We start from the raw sequence: 23,545 nt of genomic DNA, 5'->3' as shown, positions 1-23,545 counted from the left end.
CAAGATATCCCGTAACTGGCCAGGTATAGCCACATGAGAGCTGCATGGCTTAGAGCAACCCAGGGAGGGGTGGGGTAGAAATAAAAATCACAAAAACCAATAGATCAGCAAGTCTAGGGAAAAAAAAAAAAATCACATCATCATCTAAATTACTGTATGCTTATATCACAACTGCTAAAAGAGCCAGGGGAAAAAACTAAAAAGTAGAGATTGCAGTTTAATGATTCTTAGAGTTACCTCTAAAAATTCAGAAGAAAAATTATCAACTTAATATACTAATCCTAAGCACCAATTTAATAATTTAAGTTAACTGTATTTATATTTCATCTACTAGGGGTGGAGCAAGTTCTGCTTGAAGGCTTAAAGTTTAACTCTGGAGCCCATCTGACTTCTGTGTTCTTGTCATGCTTCCTCTGCTGTTCACATCAAAGTCACTGTAAAGATACTCTTGAGTTTCCAACTCTCTAGGCAAGCAATTCTTTGAAGAGACAATTATGTCCTATAGTTTAAATCAACTTGCAGGTCATGAAAAGTGAAACACACCAGTATTTGGTTAGTCTGCTGTTAAATAGTCTGTGAAAATGAAACAGCCAACACCATTCCTCAACAGAATTTGCCTTAGAACTAGCAGCACCCAGGGCAGACCGACTACGAATGCCATCCAGACTCCACGAGGAATTAGTAGTGTTAGAAAATTGCATATGTGTTAGATCAAGAAGGCATTGCCATACACATGGCATTGTTACATTACTTTTCCTCTATTTTTTTCATTAAGAAAAAACAAAGGAAAACAGCCCTAAAAAGAGCTTTTTGGTTGGTTTTTTTTTTTCATTCAGTTTGTCTTTGCACCTGGAAAAAACAGCACAGTACTCCCCAGCTGGAACAGCTCAGCACTTCCCACCAGCTTAGTTCTTTCAGAAAGCACTTTCACATAGTTAAGATGGTCTGCTTCAGCTAATTCTCAGAGCTAACCTTTTTTCCAGTATGTATTTCATGCCACTTCCTGACAGCAATTTCAAAACTGAAATGGATCTACAGTAATGTCCACTACTAACTGTGACCAGATCTTCACACAGACCATCACACCTGGCCCTTGGGATGGTTCCACACATTGAACTGAAGCTCAGACTAAAAATCTCACTGAAACTCAAAATCTGGAGTGGTCATGAATCTCAGCTACTCTTCCCTATTTGAACCCTCACCCTGTAATGAAAGCACGCACACCAAGGGAAAATAACAACCTCCTGAGCTGGGAGCATTAAGACACTGGTGAGTTATCCTGCTGCTCTTCAGTGACCGTGGACTCGCTGTGCTCTTCGCTCAGCTCGTTGGAGGGCTCCTCATAGCTTGGCTCAGCAGGATCCAGGCTGCTCCCCTCGCTTTGCTCCTCGCTTTGTTCTTCGCTGGCCTCTGCAGACTGCTCCAAGTTACTCTCCAAAGAAACTGGAGAGCTGCCAGTTACACTTTCATTTTGGTTCATTTCATTAAAAGGCTGCGGGAGAGGTGCAGGAGACTGCGCAGCATTTTCACTGGCAGGGATGGGCACTTTGGTTGCACCGATGTCTACAACAATGTCATTTGGTGGGAGAGTTACCTTCTCCACAAGTTTCCATTGAATAATACTCATGTCTTTCCCTCCAGTTGAAATCAAGTGACCATCGCTATGGGTGAAGCTGACATTTGTCACATGACTACTGTGAGCACTGTATTTGTGACTTGGAGCCTATCGAAAACAAGCAGAGAGATAAATCATGAGTTGACTAGAAGAGCACCTGATACTGAAAATACAAACTACTAATAGTTTTGCTTAGCCCTTCAAGAGAGACTTTCATTTGTGGAAGAGTAAAGAATTATATTTATATTGGGTTTTCCCACCATGATATATCTTCTCAAGGTTTGCAACTTGAGACAGATTTAGATCTTAGTGTTATGTCCATTACATTTTGCATAAAGGCCAGCAAACACAAAGCATCAAGCCTCTGCTCCAGAATCTGAGGATAACTATGGCCACATCACTTGTAGGTATATTGTTTCATACGTATATTATTTTATACTTTCCAGTATCAACATAAACTTAACGGGAGTTCTCAGATATAAATGAGTTACTTGGCTGCCAGGTTCCAAAACAACCACACTGGCAGCAGGTGTCTGGCAAGGAAAGCTTCATGCCATGCAAACAAGCACATGGACTAGACTGGTCTACACTTACCTTTGGCTTGGAACAGGGATACTGAAAGAGATGGACCTTGCAAAAATCATCTGCAACTGCTATCACTTTTCGGTTACGGGATCTGACAAGAGCATTTATGTCCGTCCCATCTGATCCTTCAGGCCAAACTCCTAGGAAAGAGTACAGCACATATTCAGTGATGGCAGTTTTAGAAATAAATTAACAGACAATTCAAAACCAAAAATAAAATTTGTAAAGTTGTGAGAAAAGGGAAGCTTAACAAAGGTAGGACATTCAACATGAAAATGGGGCGTGCCTTGATTAAATGTCATTAATATTTTGCCAATCTAATGCTGCTCCCCCTGCCCCTGTTCCTCCAAACTCTCAGCCTCAGCCAGGATAACATATCAGGCTTAACAGACATTTCCTGTTCAGAACCTCAGTCTTGTTTAAAGCTTATCTTAAGTTTGCTGCTAAAACTGGTAACTTGTTAACACTTTCATTCATGCACAGACATTTTAAAAGCAATAGTTATGCTGAAGCATGGGACAAGCTCAGGTACCATACACGATGGTTTTATTTGTTTCTTCTATGTTTTAATTGGTTTGACTTCTTTTATTTTAAATCTTAGTACTGGTGTGATTCAAAAGACAACTGATTGATGATACTTTGCACAGAAACCCAGTCTGTAAGAGTTTCATAGATGTAAGTGCTGTCAAGTGCTTAAGCACAATTCAATATGCTTTTAAGACAAAAGAATGACACAGATATGTCTAGACAAGAGAATAACATTTCCTGGATGAAAAGCACTGAACAAACTGGGGAGTGGGGAAGCTCTAGTTTTAACAAAAAATAGAGACCTTAGAGATTCCCATAACCAAACAGACAATTCATATCTGCAAGGAAAGCTGAATAAAAGGTAAGCAAGGGCTTATAAGATACCAATTTATGTCAAAGGTACCATATGTTTAAGCTCAGACTTGGGTTTTTGTTTAGGTTCAGGAGTTAGGAGGAATTTTCCTCCCTCAAATTTTATCCCCACCCTGAAAAACTCTGTCCGATTGACTGAGACAGATGTTATCAGAAATGAAAATATCTTTGTCCTCCCTCACAATCGCTGACTTCAGTAAAATAAAAAACAGGTGTTGTCTACTGTTTTATACAGTGCAAAAAAGCCAACTCAGAATTGCCTTATTTTTTTCAGACTCCCACACTCCATCTTCTTGTTTTTAAGAAAAATGGCAAATAGTGTTTAAAGTAGGTTTTTTTCCATTCCTCAGAGGGTGGAGTAAGAACTTTTTCTCTGAATAACAAAGGCAGCTTGTTAGGCTTGTTACAATGCCAATACACTACACTGTAGGTAATTTAGTAAATAAAGACACAAAATGCTAAGGAACGTATTTAGAAACATTTTACTATTCTCACGTCAATGAATCAAACTGAAAAATATATATAATTTAAGTATTTCCAAGTAGCTCAACATGAATGAATTTTGCCTTTCCTCTTGCATTCTATATATAAAGTACTGTCATCAGGTAGGAGTAATAAATGAACTTCAAATCAGATTCCTGAAGTTTCAGCTACCACCTTAGGCAGACTGTGACAAACAGCTATGCTATTGCCTCTTCTTTTTAATTTCCTCTTCATTTTAATTTCAGATTCAAAAGACTAATATTCAAGATTGCATCTCTTATTAAACCACTTTTGTGTTCATGAATTCCTTCAGCAGCTCTAAAGGTAAGGCAACCCTTTGTCATAAGACAGCAGGATTCGCTCTCAATGCATCAGGTGAGCATGGAAAAAATCCCAAGACATTAATATGACCAAGTACTTAGTTCTTAATAACTGCAAAAATAACAAAACCTCCCAAAATAATAGGACTTTATTATGAGGCGTGGCAGCAGCATTTCACTTTTAAAAAATTCCGCTAGCCAGCAGTAAGTCTCTCAAATCTGCTCTGATGAAAGCATGGGAAATTTACAGTACATGCAAGAGTGACTGCAAGTGCTCAGGGTGCAGTGATGATACTGCTGAGCCAATAGAGTAATATCAACTGCCAAAAAGGAGCAATGCTATTCTCATCCAAACCATGCACTTCCATCCTTTTTCTTCTGCTGACAACAGTGCAATGCCTGAGCCTATGGACACACTATCAAAATAGCTAAATTAGTAAAACACATACCCAAAAAGCCAAAATCCCATAAACTTAACCCTGTCTCCTGAATGTCAGGCTGATCCCTGAGCCAGCTGACCCTCAGGTCAGAGCCAGACTACCAAATATCTGCTAGGTTGGCTAAGCTGCACTGTGTGATTCAATGGGAAAATACTTGCCTTTGTCTGACATCAAGCCATAATTTTAAGACTCTGCAAAGGGTGTCAGACTAGCAGACAGTATAAAATTAGGGCATGATGAATCTTGGCTAGGGAGTTTAAATAGATCCCATTCTACCCCTGAATAACATCACATTAACTGCTTTATCTACTACACTCCCAGGTCCTCTGGCACACTGAAGATTTTGAGAGCAGTTGAGACTAATTAAACTTAATCTAGAGTGGTTAAAGTTTGTATTAATCCAGAAGGGAATGCAGACAGGCTTATCTGCTTTTTAAAAACAACATGAAATTTCTCAAAACAGTGGTTATGGGAGCTGCTCATCTCCAGCCTGGCCCTAGTCACCAGTAGCTTCTGTCTAGCAGCTGTGAAAAAAACCAAGGCCAATGATCTAGATGTGAAACCAAACTCTTTATGCACTTCCACATCTCACCTCCTTAGGTCAGGGGTAAGGGACACTTCTGGGAAAGCCTTGGGATTCAGAGAGCTGCTCCCCTTATTCTGTCTGCTCTACCACCAGATGTGGTAGTAAAAGTTTAGTAGCAACAGTGTCACTGCCTGCTACCTCCATGTTTCTGGTAGATTCTGGTTCTCTGCATAACAGGCAAAATGCCTCAGCAAAAAGTCTATTCCAGAAGGAATATGCAGCCCTTACAAAGTGTTTTCCTTGCTCCTGGAGAAAGACATCATTCATATTAGCATCAGAGTTTTGCTTTTCACTTTCTGAATCATCTCTTGAATCTTCTGATACTTCATTTTAAAAAAAGGCTTTTGGGTTGCACTGTTATTTCAGTCACAATAGCAAAGACAGTGAGGAAATAACTGCTGGGTCCAATTCCTTGCCAGTCTAGGCTTACATGCATAGAGCATCAGGAAGACACAGTCATCCATTCTCTACTTTACCCAGACAGACTGAATAAAAAACCCACATGTACACAACCTGGTTCACAGTTCCCAGGCTAATGGAAGCCAATATTTTCATCAAACTAGCAATAAGCATCAGCATTCAGCTCCAGAAAGAGCATGCTCCTGTTTATTTCTGCTACTTACCTCAAGTCCAAAGAATTAAAAAATATTTATGCAGTTTATCAACCACTCAGCCTCTCTCTCTCTGACACCTTTATTTTCCCTGCTCTGTCTCAGATCTTTGGTACCCAAAAGGAAATCAAGCCTGGTTATTAAGCACCAAATGACCCAATGCCCTCCACCCAACCAATAGGCCACACAAGAGTGTCAGTGTTAATCCTCCCCACACCAGCTTCAATCCTTTAAGGCTACCTGCTCGTTAAACACATGACAGTCCTAAAATATGCATGATAGGTGTCAGAAGCTACATAAAGCACTCAGACTTCACTGATTTTCTTCTAAGCTGCATATAAACTGGTATTCAAAGTTGAACTCCTAGTAGCTGTGAAACAAAGATTTGTAGACCTAACCCTCACCTCTAAAAAATATGCTGACTTACCTGCTTTGGATAATTCCACCAACATGAAGAACAGAGGTAGGTATCTGATCTCAGTGGTGGAAGAGAGACATTCAGCACCCTACTCACACAACTACACTGAGGAGCTCCTCATTTATGGGCAACAGAGCTGCCTTCAGGAAAAGCCTTTTGAACTGTTTGGCCACAGTCTCAAACTGTACTATTAAAAGCAGACCTGTCAGGTTTGTAAATTCATTTTGTATGTTTTAAAAATAACCTACTAAAGAAAGAATCTGTTTAATCTTTATAGTGTTTTTATGCTCTACAAACAGTGTGTATTACTCACCTCTGACCAACAGGTATCAAAGTGCTGTCATGATTTTAAGTTATGAACTATAACCTACATTCACATATTCTTGTTCCTATCCCAAGACAAGGTAAGCAAAGGAGAACACACATATGCCATATGAACACTTTAAAACATCAGCTTTTTGCTTCAGTGCCTCCAAAATTGGTAGTCTAAAAATGACAGCAGAAAAATCAAATCCCAAACTTGAAGAACTAAATAGAAATCAATTTCTCACTGTCTGTAGAGCATTCAGTGCTCTTTATCACAGACAAATATTGTGGTCAGTCTCTGGTCTGTGATCTCCACGCCATCCTCAATAATTATTAATGATGTACTTCCAATGACACATTGAAACAAACAAAAACACAAAACCACAGTGTGAATAGTTTAAAAAGAAGTTAAACAGTGCTTACCAAACACCTGGAAACCTAGCACACAAGTGTATGTTGTCCAATCTATATCCTTACAGTCAGAACGATTCCTGATTAGCTTACAGCCACTTGGAATGTCCCCTGCAAAAAACAAGTGAATGATGAGTTATGCAGTGCAAAATTATATTCATATATGTGCTCTTTGAAGATGCTAATAGAGGAAATAAATGCATCTTAAACCCAACCTGGAATTACATTGTAGAGCCAAAGACAGACCAGATTCAAATTCCAGATACTTGAAGCTTTACTTGGTTTTTAAGAGTCATATTTACTGCTCATTTCCCTCTTCAGATAGCACACTCTCCAAAACACTTTCCTGCAGCTTGAGACCCCTGCTACCTACTTGACAAAATGCTTTAATAAAGTCCATAATATAATAATTTCTTCTTTCTAGAAGCTCCATTGTTGTGCTAAAATTCAATCAATCATTCAGGAAACTGCTTTTAAAACAGTGAGCAACTACTGCCAGAGAAGCCCTAGACTGCTTTACAACTTTTAACTAGGAAAGATTGCCCCGCTTGCAATACACCAGGCCAGTACTAACAGGTCACAGCACTTTTCTTCTGTATACATACACTCTAAGGACCAACATTTCCTTTTGATAGATTGCACCATATAGATTTGAAACCTAAGTTGTAACAGGCAGAAAAAAACATGTTAAGGTGACATCTATTTAAACTGCTGGATATTCTTGTCTGTACAGGGACAAAACTACAATCCTCTTGGATCTAGTTAAAGCCACAGGAAGACAAAAATACAAAACCCCATTTAAAACCAGACAGATATGCACTACTCAAGTTGAATTTCTGACATAACCACTATATATTCAATTCATATTTTCACATATTAAAAAAATACAAACACAAAAACATTATTACCACTACTCATTAAAGCAGCATTATTGCTTTGCTTAGTTTTCAACACCACCAGCCAAGATAAAGTTTCAAACAAGAAACCCCAGAACTGTGGCACAGACCACTGATTTTATTCCCCCAAAATAACTGGGATTGTTGACACTAATTAGACAATCATATATATTATTTTCAATCTACAGAACTTTGGGCCAACATCAAAACGTAGTGCCACTTGTTCTGTAAATTCTATGCTGTTAAACTGATTTATGACCTTGTAAAGAAGTAAGCTATATTTGGCATTGCCATTAGGTAATACACAGCTCTGAATAACATCAAGATATCAGGTTACACAAGTTCAAACTGGTTCCTTTGTCAGTAAGTATTTTGTACAGTCCTGATCAAACACACTGTTCTAAATATTCTAGCAGCCAATACATATTTCTGTTTCCAGTGTATTTAATTTCATACTTACAGTATAGTATTTCATAGTCTCCTGAGTTTGACATTATATACTTGTTGTCTGGGGACCAGTCAAGGTGTGTAATATAGCTGGAATGTCCCTGGAGAAGAATGCAGTAACACCAGTGTGAAACATTTATTTCAATTCAAAGGGAAGCAGAAGTTGCACCCACAGATGGGACAGCTAACAGCAAAAAAAGAAATCACCTCCCCATGTCTGCTGCAATTCACTTGTGCTCCTTTAAAGGCTCCTTACTCACAGTGCCACACTCAATAACAGCTAAACAAACCTGGGCTGGGCATTGTGCCACTCCTACTCTTCACTTGTAAATCATGGCCCTCTCAGACCCCAGAATGATTTACTTCTAGAAGGTATGATGCTAAAACATGGATAAACTCAAATTTATACTTGAATTAGGAGCATACACATTCCTAGGAATTGAGAAAAGCCAGTAACTTGCATGGGATCATTTTAGATCCCAACAAAAAAGTGACAGATGGGAACTTTTTATTTCTATCCATTTCTATCCATTTAAAATAATTTCTACCAAATGCACACACAAGCGAATAATCTTTGCTTATCCTAAAAACTTAGGATACCTTGGTTAACAACCACCATGTACAAGTACATGGACTGGTGTTACAAGAATACCCCTCTACACTTTTTCATAGTTTCTGCTGTGCTTCTTGCACTGCATGCATGTTAATGCCTACTTTGAGAGGTGTCTTCCCTGTAGGCACCAGGATTATCTGTGTAAGATTCAAACCCCTTTGGTCTAGTTGCTTAGTTATCACTTAGTTAGCTCACTTGAGGGCTAAACACCTGCATCTGCTTTTGAGGGAGAAGATAAATGCAGCTAGCCAGAACATTTTTCCTGTGCACAATATTTAGTGATGATAGTAAAAATAATAATAATAATAGTAGTAATAAAGCTATGAGATGCTACAAAGAAGACACAAATTTGTATAAAGTAGGAACAATTTATTTCTCTGTAGAAGTAAATGGAGGAAATTAATAAAAGTGACAACCATGTCACTCATTTCTTCATCCACCCTTCTATTTCTTCTCACTGCTCTTCTGCCCCTTGTGACACCATCTATTTTCTCCCCTTCCTATTCTGCCAGGCAACAAAATACCACATTCTTGACTAACAGGGGTCAATTCATCTCCCTCTCTCAGGGGAAGTTATGGTGTCCCTCAGCCCTCCACAAGGTCTCTTGGGCCAGCCTGCTCCCCTCCACACCAGGGCTATGCAGAACACTGCCCTGGCTGCTGTGCCACCCACCACGCCAGCTTCTTCCACAGAGAGCTCTGAGAGATGCTGACTGTAGAAATACACCCCTGTCTTGCCTCCCTGTTCCCAGGTCCTCTGTGAGAGACTGCAGAAACATTTAGGAAAAAAGCTAGCCTTTATGATTTATTTACTTATGAAGGAGTCTCTGCCTCAAGCAGAGGAACTGTGTATAGACATAACTTCTTTGCAGTCATGGGTGAGATATATGATATTGACATGCAAACTTGGTATTTTGAAAAAAAAAAAGAAGCATGCAATTGGCTAGGATTTTTTTCTCCCCCCTTATTTTCCAAGTCTTTGAATTTGCAATCAAACTCCAACATGGAAAAGAATTGGTCAGTCATTTACTAAATCCTGCCAGACATTTGGCAGCTGTTAAAATTCCTGGGGGTGGTGGGGTGGAGGGAAGGAACAAAGCAATTGGCCAGGGGGCTCCAGGCTGCAAAATCCCTTCAGGCAAGCGATCACCGAATGATGAACTGGAACATAACATTGTTATAATATTTTCAATAGGAAGATCCTGTTTTCTATTAAGATGTTTCTTTGGTAGCTGCTCACTGGTAAGGCAACATTTTACACTCTCTTTCTCTGTACCTTTATGTCCATGAGTGTAATTATACATATTACTACTGGCTAATAAAACTATCTGAAGAAATTGAAACCTTCTCTTTCATTGGCAACATTTTTCTGTTTCAGACTAAAGTGGTAAAAGGTTTGAAATACCCACAGCCTATAGGACAGGCACACTAATCATTTCAGGTTAAGTCCAGCGTACCAAATAGTTCAGCATGGCTGTGTGGCTTTTATCCCACAGCCTCTAAGTAAAATCATAGCACCTGCTCCTTCCTCTTTTTAGGCTAACAGTTCTCTCTCATATCAGGCAAATAGACAGCACCAAATACCTGGGAATTGCTGACACACTGGGAGTTCATACCCCAGCCTGTACCTTCAGATTGCTGACTGCATAACTGGAGCCCTCAAAAAACAGCTGCACTAGTCAAAATGGTTGTTTTGGTTCATCTGAAATTCTGATCACAAGCAACACCATCCCTCACTGTGGTGACAGGTCCACAGGCCACAGAGTTGCCTCTCCAGCAGCAGCAGAATGCCTGGTTGTGACTGAGAGGGAATTAAGTGTAACGGTGGGCATATAGCACTTATGCACTAACTAATGCTGGGTCAGGAGATAAAATCCTTCTGAAAGTATTCATACTATGTATTCAAGTTGGAAGAAACAACCAGAAGTTGACTACCAGGAGGACTGAGTCATACTACTTGGAGGTCACCCGCGAGGCTACTGAATGACAGAATGCCAGCAGGACAGGGTGCCAGGAGAGCGCTCCGGGTCCTGAGCGTGCCTGGCTGTCTCCCTGCTTAGCATCAAACTGGTATCAACCTGCCAGCAGGCAGCAGAGGGGAGGTGCATGGAGTGTGAAATCAGATCCTCAGCCTCACAGCTCTGGTCAGCTACACACCGCTGCCTTCTGCACAGGCTGGAGGGGTCAGTGGAGCTCATCCCTGACAGAAACCAGGCTGCTAATTTCGTCTTCCACATGCAGTCACCCAGATTGAAAAAATGGGTGAACAGAAATTTGCTTTGAAGCCTTAACACTTCTGCCTCGAGTATAACAATGCTCAATTCTCCCACCCCAGTTTTTACAAAGCCCTTTCCAACCAAAGGCAAAGGGAGAGAGGGACATACAGATGCTGGCTTAAATTACAATATGCTCTCTCCTGATATATAATACATAGGATATACAGAAATATATGATCTCATACGTCGTGAAAGAGCTCACAGAGACCTTCAAGTACATAGCAAGCTAAATATTACATATGCTAAGATTAGCCATCTCTGAGTGATTTTATCTTCTATGGTTAAAAAAATAAGTGACGGGATGAAATGCTGTACTGAGGTGCAGCCATTCACTGCCACCCCCCACCAGCCCCACTTGGACCCTGGTCTGAGCTCCCTGTAAGCTCAGCCCTTTCCTCAGTGCCTGAACTCCCACTGAGGGCTGCAGATCTGATTTCTCATTTCACAACTGCTATGCTACTGGCTAACCCCATCACCACCCTGCTCGGGGGCTGCAGCATGCCCTGGCTCACCCCACCCCACAATCCTCCCATTGAGGAGTCCCCAGCACACCTAGCAGCCTTCCCTCCCAGCTGCACCCCACACCAGCACGGAGCCCAGCCTGCACACCACAGGGACAAGGCAAACCCACTGCTGCTGACTGCCCTGGCAGCCCTGTGCCTCCTGCAGCAGCTACACACAAGCTGCTCTGGATCCCCAGTGCTCTATAAGCATAGGGTGTCCTCAGCCAAATGACAGGTAGAAACATCTCAAAGCCACCATACATAGCATTAAAGGACTAGCTACTGCCTGTTTGCTTCCCCCTAACTAACAGTTTCCACTACAAGTCTTGCATCAAGGCTGCAGAAAAAAAATCAATTAAAAATCTTAGAAATAGTAATTATAAACAAACAAAAACCCCTCAACAAACTAAACATTCCACAATTTACCCTTATGCTTCACTTATGTCCCATGTTCAAGTTAACAAAGCAGCTTGAGAAGTTCTCTTATTTTTGAAACTAAAACAAAATACAGCTGGTGATAAATATATGAAGAGTGTTTTCTCTAAAAAACCCCCAAAACTTCTCACATTTTAAAGGTGAACCCATACTTATAATATAATTTGCAAAAAGAGTTTCACATGTTCTTTATGTAAATATTTCTGCTAACCTAAAGAGATAGCTGAATTTAAGGCCAGGATGTTAGATAATTAACACTTAAGGAAAGAATAGTATGTCTTTTTAGCACTGGGACAACCTCAGCTGAGTGTAACAACTATTATGAATTCCACTACTTGTGCTACACTTCAATTTATTTATCATGGGCCATATCCCTCAAATTCAAATTTTATAGTAATAATTACAGCTGTGTGTATTTGCAACCTCCAGAAGTACATATTGTAATGAAATTCCACCATCTAATATTATGGTGGTCCAAGGAGTACTTCACCAATAGTGGGAAAATACTGCAAACAAATGTAATATTTTCCCTGAAAGAGCTTCAGGGTATAAGTACAAGGCATTTCTCCATCTGACTGCTAATTTCCCATTTCAAAGAAACAGGCAGAAGTCAGATAAATTAGTGTTCTGTGATCACTTTGGGGTCAAATATGAGTAACAGTTGCAGTACCAATCAGACTGAAGTTTAAAATCTATTAAATGCTGAAAAAAGCCCCTGTAGAACATAAAAACAAAAGGGAAAAAGCATCAGGCTGGAGAGGGTTCCACTGCTTAACATCTTAGTGTATGCATAATATCAAAATGCAAGTACTGATGATTATATTTGCTTCAAAACTTACAGTGCATTTTCCATATCTGCTATACTTTCTTCCATTTTCTGTTACTACATAGAGGTAAATAAAGTTGTCGTGGGATCCAACTGCAAGTAAGGTGCCATCTACAACACAGAATATTTGACATAAATTAACAGAATGTTTTTCTGAAGTTTCATTATTTCAGACTTATCACCAAGACTACAGTTTCAGTTACACTACTGCTTATGAATGGTATTTAAGGGTTCATAACTGTTTACATTATCTTGTTCATCAGTCAGTATCTGTTTACTTAGTGGGTATGTCTTTTGGGCAAGTTCTTTTACTTGTTTTAGAGTAAATGTCCAGTGGACAGGGTAGAACTCTTTAGCTTGCACTGGATTTCTGGAAGTTGTTGACAACAGGCAGACTAGAGTTTTCTGCATCATAAAGATGCAGAACAGTATTTACTCTATGAATATCTTAACCTTGGATGTATGGACGGCACATAAATCAACACTAAATAACATCTAAAGATGTGGAACATTCAAACATTATAAGCAGTTTTCTAATCTGTGTTGTCCCTATTTAAAAAAAGTAGGTGGACAAGAGCTGCCTTGAAGCATGATCAAACACCTCCAGTGTCAATGAACATCAGTCATTTAAAATAAATTGCTGTCCTTGGCACATGTGGCACCAGCAAATGAACATTCTGCTCACTGACATGGCATGTTAGCCAAAGGCAAACAAGAAAGATTTACAAGAGTGTTCTTCCATCCTGTTTGAACAGGGAGGAGTCAGCCTCTGATGATTTTCCAGGCCACATCTGAAGATGAGACTTGATACTGGCTTGGACTCCATATAATTCCATAGCAAATACTTGACAAACAGTTCTGACTTTCAGACACCAGCTTAGTTTTATGGTTTTGTATTAATAAACTTACAAACTAACTAAGATGTATATTAAAATATAACTGAAATATTGAGCTTTTTACAGACTTTTCTGTTAAGCTGTCAGCTACTTAGTTGAGAACTTTCATTTCTTCTGGGAGCAAAGCTAATATTTATTGTAAGAGCACAGTTTAACATGAAGGAAAGGCTGAGAAACATGATAGTGATGTTTGCAGTTAAAAAAGCTCCAAAATTTAGCACACACAAACAAATCTGTAAGCAAATACTCAGTTAAATGTTAAGCATCAGAAACTATTTTTTCAAGGCTGTGCCTTTTTTAGTGACTGGGGAGCAGTTTAACAACACTTAACAGAACCGATTTATCAGAATTATTCTGAATGCACAAATCTGCCTACCTACTGAGTAGCGCATCACTGAGAGCTGCTCGTTGCCATCAGTGTGTATTGAAACCAGATCCCTCGTTTCTGCATCCAAAACAAACCACCTAGAGAGAGGAGAATTCCAATGAGTATCACTTCCACTCAACAGAAAAGCAAATAAAAGAGCAATAATCACTGCCTGCCTTCATATTCTCACCCTATCCCCTCAAGGGCAGCACAGCAAACATCTGTTTTTAGTGGAACACTTTCCTGGTTCACAAAGAAATACAAGTTTCAGTGAAGAATATATAAAAGATTCTAAATACAGCCCAATTTTTTCCCCTCCCCTGGACACTGTAGTAATCACTAATATGTCTACTGGATGATAAAGATGCCCCCAAACAGCTAATATGACTGCATCTTATCATCCTGAAGCCTGAAGGCTACAGCTGAACTTTAATCTAGTACTTTTTCCCTCATTTTGAAGAACAGCTTTGATATAAAAACTGATCTTTCAATTTATATGAAGCAAAATGTAAAAATCAAAAAAGAAGTAGTAGGAGGGAGTGGAAAACATTTCCATACTCATCTTAAACACAAAGTATATGCTGATTTGGTATTTTCCTCCAAGTCCTTCTCATTTCTATGCATAGTTTTACTGAAGTACAAAGGAAAACCCATTTAGTAAAACTTCATGGTGCATAACCTATCATTTTATTTTTGATTTCCTGTTTGCACAGTTCATAAATAAGGTAATTAACTGCATTTTTGATTAACAGTAGCTTTTCACCTGCAGTATTATTTATGAGGCACATGTAAAAAGCCCATGGTGCTTACAAAAACTCAGTGGCACATACACCAAAATGACCACAGACAGCAGTATGTGTAGATCAGCAGATCCTGTGCATTTTGCAATAGTTCTGATGCCCACCTAACTCCTGAATACAGCAAACCTTAGCAACAGAGAGACAATGACCATTTAATAAAAATATATATTTATAGACATAGATCACGAAAAGGTCATCAATATGGCTAAATACATTGAAGATGTACTCAGAATTTAATTTCTTTCCTCCAGACTTCTGACCTCACAGCAGTGTGCATATGTCACAGCCAGGTTTCCAGCCCTAATGGCAAATGGTGTGTTCATACACTGTGGAAATTAGTAAGGCACCCACTTACTGCCTCATAGTCAACTCAGTGGGACACTGCTAACCCTAGGACCATTTATTCCATAACAATGCTGTAAAATAAGCTCCAGGAACAACAGCACACATTGCTGCTTTCTGTGGATGGAGAGGAGACTGCAGCTCATGCTCATCCAGTGTCCAGCAGCCAGGCATATGGAAAGCAGCCTGGTCCCGATGGATTTAATCCAGTTTGTAGTTAGAGAATGATATGAAAGAAATTAAACAACATACACAAAGAAAACCCAATCCCACATGCCACAGTGTGCTCAATAATCTGTGTGCAAACCAGATGAAAACAGTGGAAAACAGCTAACACATTTGCACTAGACAGCAGTAGAAACCATGCCGAGTCTCTCTGCTGTAATTTTCTACATAACTTTTGATTTCCAATCTACATACTGAAGCTTCAGGTACTCTGAATGCATTAGGAGTTACAAGTTGCTATGCTGCTATTCAAACTATGCCACCCTTTGGCCCTGTCAAATGCTTCACTAAAATGTTACCTGAATGATAACACTGACAGGGTTTTTGGATATTAAAGAACAAGCCAAAATAAATTAAAACAAAAAAAAAAAAGAGGCAAGAATCTATTTATCTACCAAGATGATGCAGCATGATGCATTTTTGCTTATCCTGAGCAGCATAATTGTGGTCTCTGTCTGTAAAAACTGCTCTCTTTAATCTTCCAAGCCCTCCCCCCAATGCCATGGCAAACACTGCAAGAGCCAGCAAGTAAGCCCATCTCCATGAGATGTGTCTCCAGTCTAGCAGCTACAGCAGTTCATCAGCACGTCCCACAAAGGCCCTTCTTACAAACATCTGTGATAGACACCTTGGGACTGTGTTTCAGGAGAGGACCTTCCTTCCCGCATGAAGGTTTGCAACATGCAAACAGCATCTGACTCTGAACAAGTCTTAAGGGCTGTGAAATGCAAAGCTTGGCATCCAAGTGAGCTCCTGATCCATAGATCAGATGAAATAAATAGATGAATGGTATTCCAGCTGTAAGACAGCAACTCTTTCACTTTTTCTGATTTTTATTGATTTTTCTCCCAATTATTACTGAAGATAACATGCTTAACTAATTTGCGAGTTCACATAAACAAGACAAAACTTTTGCCATTTTCATCTATTTCTTGTCTTCCTATTCCTTTGCTTTAAAAATACTCATAACCTGTCTAAAAAATAAAAATCTATGTTTTTTGGAACAAACCCCCTTAAGCTACTCTCTTCTGGAAAACAAATTCTACCCATGACAGACATGTATTACTGATAAATCACATCTGTAAATGCAGATATTTTCTGATTACATCATCAGAGAAACTGTATTCCAAAGTAGTAACATATTTTTGCACTTACAGTTGCAATTCCCACATTTAGTTAATACTGAATGCTGAACCTGCAAGACATTAATCAGAGTGCACAAACCAAGACATCTTACAAGACTGGTTGCCTAGAATATTTAGGCTTCTTCACCTTAATATAACAACATATTCTGAATTACATAAATCTCAGTAGCTCTATTGCCTAATTTACCTCCTTGTGGCTCTGGCTTCCATTAACTTTGCCCTTCAGCCTTCAGTTTTCTCAATAATGTTAGTACTTTTGTAAGAATCATCTCAGTCTTTTTTTCTGCAGTGCTTTTGAGTACTCATATGCTTAGCACTCAACGCATTCTACATGATTAGTCACAGAAAGGTCTACTTCCCTGCAAATAATACCACTGGCAGCAGGACAAAAGGATCTGTATAGTGCCTTGGAAAACCCACTTTTCTGGTAGGATTTCTAGCAGGATCACTAGCCCTTTTTAGTTTCACAGCTGTGCATTTCCAGCAAACAGCAGGATCCACAAAAAGCAAATTAGTTCCCTCCAAACCAGGCTTAACCCCAAACAACTGATGATCAGGCACACAGCAGGTATTTTAAAGAAGTGGTAACAAAACCTGCAGTAAACCATTTGCAGACAACCCAAAAAGGGAAATGATACTGAAATATTCATCATGGGAAGTGACACATGAAAACCACACCAAAAACTTGACACTTTGGCCTGATAAAAGCACACCACTGTGAAACAACAGACAAGAATGGGAAGAGAGGTAGAAAATTCAGGGTTTTTTATATGTCACAATTTTAACCATCAAATGCTAATCATCTTAATGCTCATTCCCTGCCCCTGGCTTACTGACTTCTGTACTCGACGCAGAGCAGCACTAGAATGGTAACAGATAAACACATCCAAAGTTTGGCTTTTTTGAGTTCTAAACAGATTAGACTCATTTAATATTTGCTTTAAGATGTTTGGACTGTGAATCAAATTATTAAACGACCTGTTATGGGTTTGAGATTATTTTCTCCTAATTTACTCAAGATATATCACAAGCAGCCTTCATTCCTTGGGAAATAACTCCCTTGGACCAGATTATCTGGCACAGAAAACACTGCATGATGCTGCTGGTCAGGCAGTAAACTTAAAACTGGTTTGTTTATCTTGACTCACAACTCCATTTTTTTCTCATCCACTTGTACACTTACAAGGTCTCATTTCAATTCAGTTCCATTGTGTATCTTAAGCCTATCATTGAATCATGCAGTTTCAGAATACATTAAAATATAACGGTGAAAATATAACTGCTTAGTTCCAAGAAGAACAGGGTAAAAAAAAAAAAAAACCCAAGACCCTAAGGCCATCATAAATTTATGCAACACAGTATAAAATGGTTGCCTAAAGCAAACTAAAAATAAGAAATCAAACTGAAAAGTGCTGAACTTAAAAAGTAACAAATGCTCTGGGAGAGGGGAAAAAAAGCCAATGAAAAGCAAACAACAGACTGAATGCTTCAGCCATGCAATATGCCTTAACTGTGCTTTCATGAAAGTTCAAAAATTTTTACTAACTCTGAAAAAACGTAGCCTGACCTTTTACCTTTTCTCTGTTTCAAGTACTATTAGGCCTGTATTCTTCCATTCTCTTTAAGGAAGATTGAAACAGCTGTTCAACTTAATGTTTATAATTATAAGGGATGAATAATTGGAAAGGTACAATGTGGTAATCAAATATACATAAGCTCCGCAAGATTTTTCTTAGTAAGGTTAACTCTATTCTCTATCCTGATGTTATATCTAATGAATTTAATGCAGACTGCATCTTCATCTTGGAGAAGAAAATGCCCTAAAAATATTTAACATTTTATTTTTCCAGGAAAGTTTACGAGTGTTGCACATGCTCAGCGGTTTCTAAAAAACAAACTTCAAATGGTTTTTAGGCATGAAGTCAGGTATAAAAAAAAATTCTAGTGGATGAATTAAACACCGCCCTCCCCCCCCCCAGTTTTCTTACATGCACTAGGCATTATTTTATCATCGAATTATCAACCATGAGGTATAACTCAAAAACAGAAAGAAAATGCTAGTAGATTCAGTATCTACTCCTCTCACTTTTCTAATGCTATGCTATCTTGGTTTTTTTCACAGAATCACAGAATCAATTAGATTGGAAAAGACCTCTGAGATACAGTCCAACCTATGACCTGACACCATGTCCACCAGACCATGGCACGAAGTGCCACATCCAGTCTTTCCTTTAACATGTCTAGGGACAGTGACTCCACCATCATCCTGTGCAGTCCATTCCTATATCTAATCATCTCTTCTGCGAGGAAAGTCCTCCTAATGTCCAACCTAAACCTCCCCTGGCACAACTTAAGACTATGTCCTCTCAGCCTGTCTCTAATTGCCTAGGAGAAGAGACCAACCCCCACTCCAGCCCAGCCTCCTTTCAGGTAGTTGTAGATGGCAATGAGGTCACCCCTGAGCCTCCTCTTCTCCAGGCTAAACAACTCCAGCCAGCCTCTCCTCATAGCACTTATGCTCCAGACCCTTCGCCAGCTTCATTGCCCTTCTCTTTTAATTGGTACACTAGTATTCCCTTCTTGGGAGATGATATCATGCCAGACTTTGACAACAAAATAAATGTTTTCCACCATTGAAAAAACTGTGTTAAAAAGATTCAGCTTGTGCTTTGACAGCTTTCAAAACCACAAAGATTTCAGGAAGAATAGGAACAGTTCAATATCACTTCACTGCAGCAATGTGCCACGCTGAACTCTTGCCTTACACAAACAATCAAAATACTAGACTGTTCATTTGCCTTTCTGTCTCAGTTTACAAGGTTGCAATTGTTTTTGATTTGGGAAAGAGAAAGATCTGTACTGTATCTGTCTTACAAACTAATGTAACGTGCATGGAAATATTAAAATATATGGTACTTGGTAAAGACAATAAGGAAATCCCTGGGGAAAAAAAAAGTTAAAAATATATAAATAAAAAAAATAAATCAAGATCTTCATGAAAGAATAGTTAAAAGAACAAAACAGCCTAACACCAATTAAGTAATTCTTCTACCTTCACCTAACCTGTATAAAATCTGCCCCATTCCAAGCTTTTTAGGCTGCATACCCTCAAGCAAAAAGAATAAAAAGCAAGTGAATTCCAATACCTAAGATACATTGTACCAAACTGTCTCCTGTAAACTTTCAATAATCACAACGCAGCTGAATAGGGTTTACCTGCCCGAGTGTGTTCCTATCGCAACCACTGCTCCACTGGGATGGAAATCAGCACAGTGCCCTGGTTCCTGAACAGAGAGGACAGACACATTATTCACCCATCTGCTTCCTGAGGGTCGAATACCTCACCTTATACCAAATCTATCCTAGAAGTCTGAGGTTAACTGACACAGGAAAGAACAATCAGTGCATGCTAAGCCTCAGACAACTTTTCTTTTAATGTATCTCAGCTTTACCATTGTTTGACTAACTGTGAAATAATTTAAACTGTAGTAAGAACAAAGGACTAAGTTTTATTCAACTTGCCTTGTCAAAATGCATCAGGCAACAGTAACCAGATTACAGCCTATACAATGTTTGATAAGCCTTGTTAAATTTATCAAAGCTTCCAGATAGCTGTTTTCAAGGGCAGTAACTACAGGGTTTTTGCTTCTCTTGCAATTAGATGGGACAAGGTTATTGCAGAAATATAATGCTTTTTCCTATTCTCCATCTTTAAATTTAACATTAAAGAGCTGACATACATCTAGCAGTCTGGTCCATTCCAGTGTGTGGTCCACAGAGTTCCACATGCAAACTTGTCTATCCTGGGCACATGTTAAAAATAAATCTTTGAATGGATGAGATGCCAGTCCCCAGAGTTCATCTGTATGTCCCTAGAGAGAAACAACATATGATTTAAGAACAAATAAGATAAAGACTCTTAAAATAACACACCAGCAGGGAAAACTTTTACAGTTTTCAGTTGTAGTTTAAAAGTAAAAAAAGTTTTGCTCACCTGTACCTCTACTACGAAACCATCATTAAAGGTTCCCCGCAAAACGAAGTTTCGTGAAGTACCCACTAAAAATTGATCTGCTTTTCCTTCTGCTACTGCTCTGATTGTTCCATACTGGTCAGGAACCTAGGAAAAGAAACATCTGTAAAACCATATCACACATCTTGACAGGTGCTTATTTTTGAAGACGACAAATAGTGCACAATGACAGTACCAGAACTGGAATACTTCCAGAAAAAAATGAACAATCTAATCATGTATAACCTAGACCAGTCCTTGACTGAAGCCTGCCTCATCTACTTGTTCAGTGCAGGCATACAAGACAATCTCACTCCAAGAAAATCACAGTTATGTCATTTTAGTAAGTCTCAGTAGAAAAAAATTACATATTACATTACATGGTTTTTAAGTGACAAATACACTGAACAAATCTACTCCACAACCTTAAAACTCATAAGGAAAGGAATAACAGTTACTAGTTACTTTCTAAAACACATTTGAAAGACAAGAAAAATCTTGTAGCACACAGGAAATGCTTCCTGATTTTCTCAATGCTTCCTGATTAGCCTTAAGTAAATGTTCATATGCCTTATGTCAGCAATGACTCTGAATTTTAATGACTTTGTTTATTGCAGGCTTGAATTCCAACATACTGCTTTATTTTAGAGTGTGCAATTGGTTTAGTATGATTTATCTTAGAAAATACACTAATATTAGCTGCACAAGATTGAAAAATCAATGCAGTCATTCAGAAAGTTGCCTGTCAGGGTTCTGGTAGCATAAAAATTAGCTTTAACATAACATTTTTGACAAAAGGAAAACAGAGACACTGATATGAATAGAGTGTGTTACTTAAGCCGGAGAATTTTATATGATAGCCAATGCTTACTTTCTCTCAACTGTGTTTTCTAAATGCCAGAACTACACTCAAGGTAGTAGCAAAATCTAGACAGAACTTACATAAGTGTTAAGAAAAGAAATGGAGTAAACCATTGTTTAAAGAAATGTTTAAGAACACATTATTTCAAGAGGTCATTTTTAGGGAAAACCAAGAAGTATTTTAAAATCCAACATATCTAATGTTTTCCAGTTCATCCCCATTGACCAAGCATTGCCATATAGCCAAATCACAACAAACATACATATTCACTAAACACTTGCATTAGAGTAAGTTTAAAAGGAGTTCCTCATCATAGCTTAGTAATCATCAATTATTACAGAATACCCTTATGTATCCTACCATTTGTTTACCTTATGTCAAAGATTCTCTTAAAACCCTCAAATGCTGGTAACACTTTCTTTCTCCAGACAGGCAAACTTAATAAAAAACACAGGTGATACTAAAGAATAGCCTCAAATATCCCCTCTCAAACAGAATGAATAAAAAAAACAAAAAACACTAAGGAAGGGTTTGGAGGAAAGAAAACATTTAAAATTTCTGTTCAACTTAAACACAGGAGAATTGAACCCCCATTTAGGTTCATTTATAGGTTAAAATTTAAACAGTTTTGTAACAAAACATTGCCATCCACTTAAAAAACAGCAATCAGAAGGCAACTTGTTATCCTATCTACCAATCCTCCAAATGGTGGGGAAGGCTTTGTCATGCCAGCCAATACCTTGCTCAAGGCAATTTCGTTGTCACTCTTGCTTTCTTACCTCAATTTCCCTCTCAGGATTCAAATCATGATCCCACAGGATGATCTTTCGGTCTTTCCCACCTCCAGTTAGCAGCATCCCATTCCTCATTTGACAGAGTGTGAACACACTGCCATCGTGTGCTTTGATTTGTCTGCTTATCTGATATACTCCTACATGCACAAGAAGAAAATAATGAAGAAGACTACTCGTTTTTTCACCTGGGATTTACAAGAAGCTGTGCCTTTTGGCAGAACAATAAAGTAACTGTGTAATTAAAAATTACATTTGAACTGTCAAGCTCTTAGTATTGCAAACACAAGGTGGTAGTGTTTTCTTACAGGATAAAAAGGTTAAACAAAGGGCCTGCCTTTCTGAAGAGAAACTTTTTTGAGACAGATTGTCCTACAACCTGTGTTAGCAAGAACAATTTGCAAAATGCTTTCATTTCTCTGCTATCCAAGGGAACACAGATTTTTGAGATGGAAGAGAAACTGCCCTTTAGACTAAAGAAATATTTAATGAGTCATTATTAGAAAAGAATTAAAGTAATTTTATTAAAAGAAATGCAAATACTTGTTGTCTATAGTCTTTTGGGAATAAAAAGCAAATTATTTATAGCAAAGTTTCCAGGATGCATGAACCTAATATCTAATGCTGGATGTTGCCACACCTAAAAATAGTACAACCAGCATTGGCTACCCAAAAGAAAACACTTGGAAGAACGATAGATAGATGAGAAAATTAAATAACAAGGGTAGGAAAAGAAGCTTTTTGCATCCTAACTGGGTCTTCATGTCAAAAGAACTCCTGTAGGAAAGTATATTTTAAAATAAGACAAACCTAAATGAGATTCTGATGCATATTTTCAAATAGCAACCCCAGAAAAAGCCTAAAACACCACACAAATAAATACAAGCTTAACTTTGCTGACTCTGCCTATGGCTTAAGTCAGTTCCAATCAGTGTAGCCTCACACCATGAAAAAGAATATGAGATTAAGTCCAGTGACCAATCTAATGTTATAAACCAACTAAAAAATTCCACATTTAGTTAAGCCAATGTAAAGAAATATTCTATTTGATAACTTTTAAGATTATACTGGAAAAAGATTATTTTTGCACAAGAAATTAAATATTAAACATCAGATAATTTGTTAAACTACTTTTCCATTTGCAGTTAGCTTGAACGATAAGGAAGAGATTTACCTACAAAAACAGACTTACCATTAAAAATTTACATTTTACATGAATGTTTTCCTGGCATACCAATAAACCAGAGTGTTTGAAATAGCTGCCAAGTGAAATAAATTATCATTGAATTTAAAAGTTACCTTAAGCCTCAACTGTGCCAGGTCTGCATATGTTGGGTAACAAATCATTTTCCTTTCTTTTTCATAAAAGCTTTGCCCTAAAGAATCAGTTTAACCCAAATTTCAAATAAGCTGGGCTTTTTTAAAAGTATATTT

General features: G+C 38.4%; 1 protein-coding gene across 1 annotated transcript in view; it reads right to left on the bottom strand.

The window, feature by feature from the left end:
- Positions 1 to 208: 208 nt before the first annotated feature.
- Positions 209 to 23,545, bottom strand: part of EML4 (echinoderm microtubule associated protein like 4) — a 70,392-nt gene continuing 47,055 nt past the window's right edge. The window contains exons 15-24 of the mRNA XM_009073796.1: positions 22,100 to 22,251; positions 20,441 to 20,566; positions 20,187 to 20,318; positions 19,663 to 19,730; positions 13,944 to 14,032; positions 12,685 to 12,782; positions 8,032 to 8,119; positions 6,688 to 6,786; positions 2,210 to 2,340; positions 209 to 1,723 (exon numbers count right to left, since the gene is read on the bottom strand). Of these exons, the coding sequence (XP_009072044.1) occupies positions 1,259 to 1,723; positions 2,210 to 2,340; positions 6,688 to 6,786; positions 8,032 to 8,119; positions 12,685 to 12,782; positions 13,944 to 14,032; positions 19,663 to 19,730; positions 20,187 to 20,318; positions 20,441 to 20,566; positions 22,100 to 22,251 (1,448 nt within the window). The 3' untranslated portion in view covers positions 209 to 1,258. The remainder of the gene's footprint in view (positions 1,724 to 2,209; positions 2,341 to 6,687; positions 6,787 to 8,031; positions 8,120 to 12,684; positions 12,783 to 13,943; positions 14,033 to 19,662; positions 19,731 to 20,186; positions 20,319 to 20,440; positions 20,567 to 22,099; positions 22,252 to 23,545) is intronic.

This window comes from Acanthisitta chloris, unplaced genomic scaffold, assembly GCF_000695815.1.
Source record: "Acanthisitta chloris isolate BGI_N310 unplaced genomic scaffold, ASM69581v1 scaffold2614, whole genome shotgun sequence".
Classification (NCBI taxonomy): Eukaryota; Metazoa; Chordata; class Aves; order Passeriformes; family Acanthisittidae; genus Acanthisitta; species Acanthisitta chloris.
The sequence above is the reverse complement of the archived record's forward strand: the minus strand, read 5'-3'. Positions and strand labels throughout refer to the sequence as shown.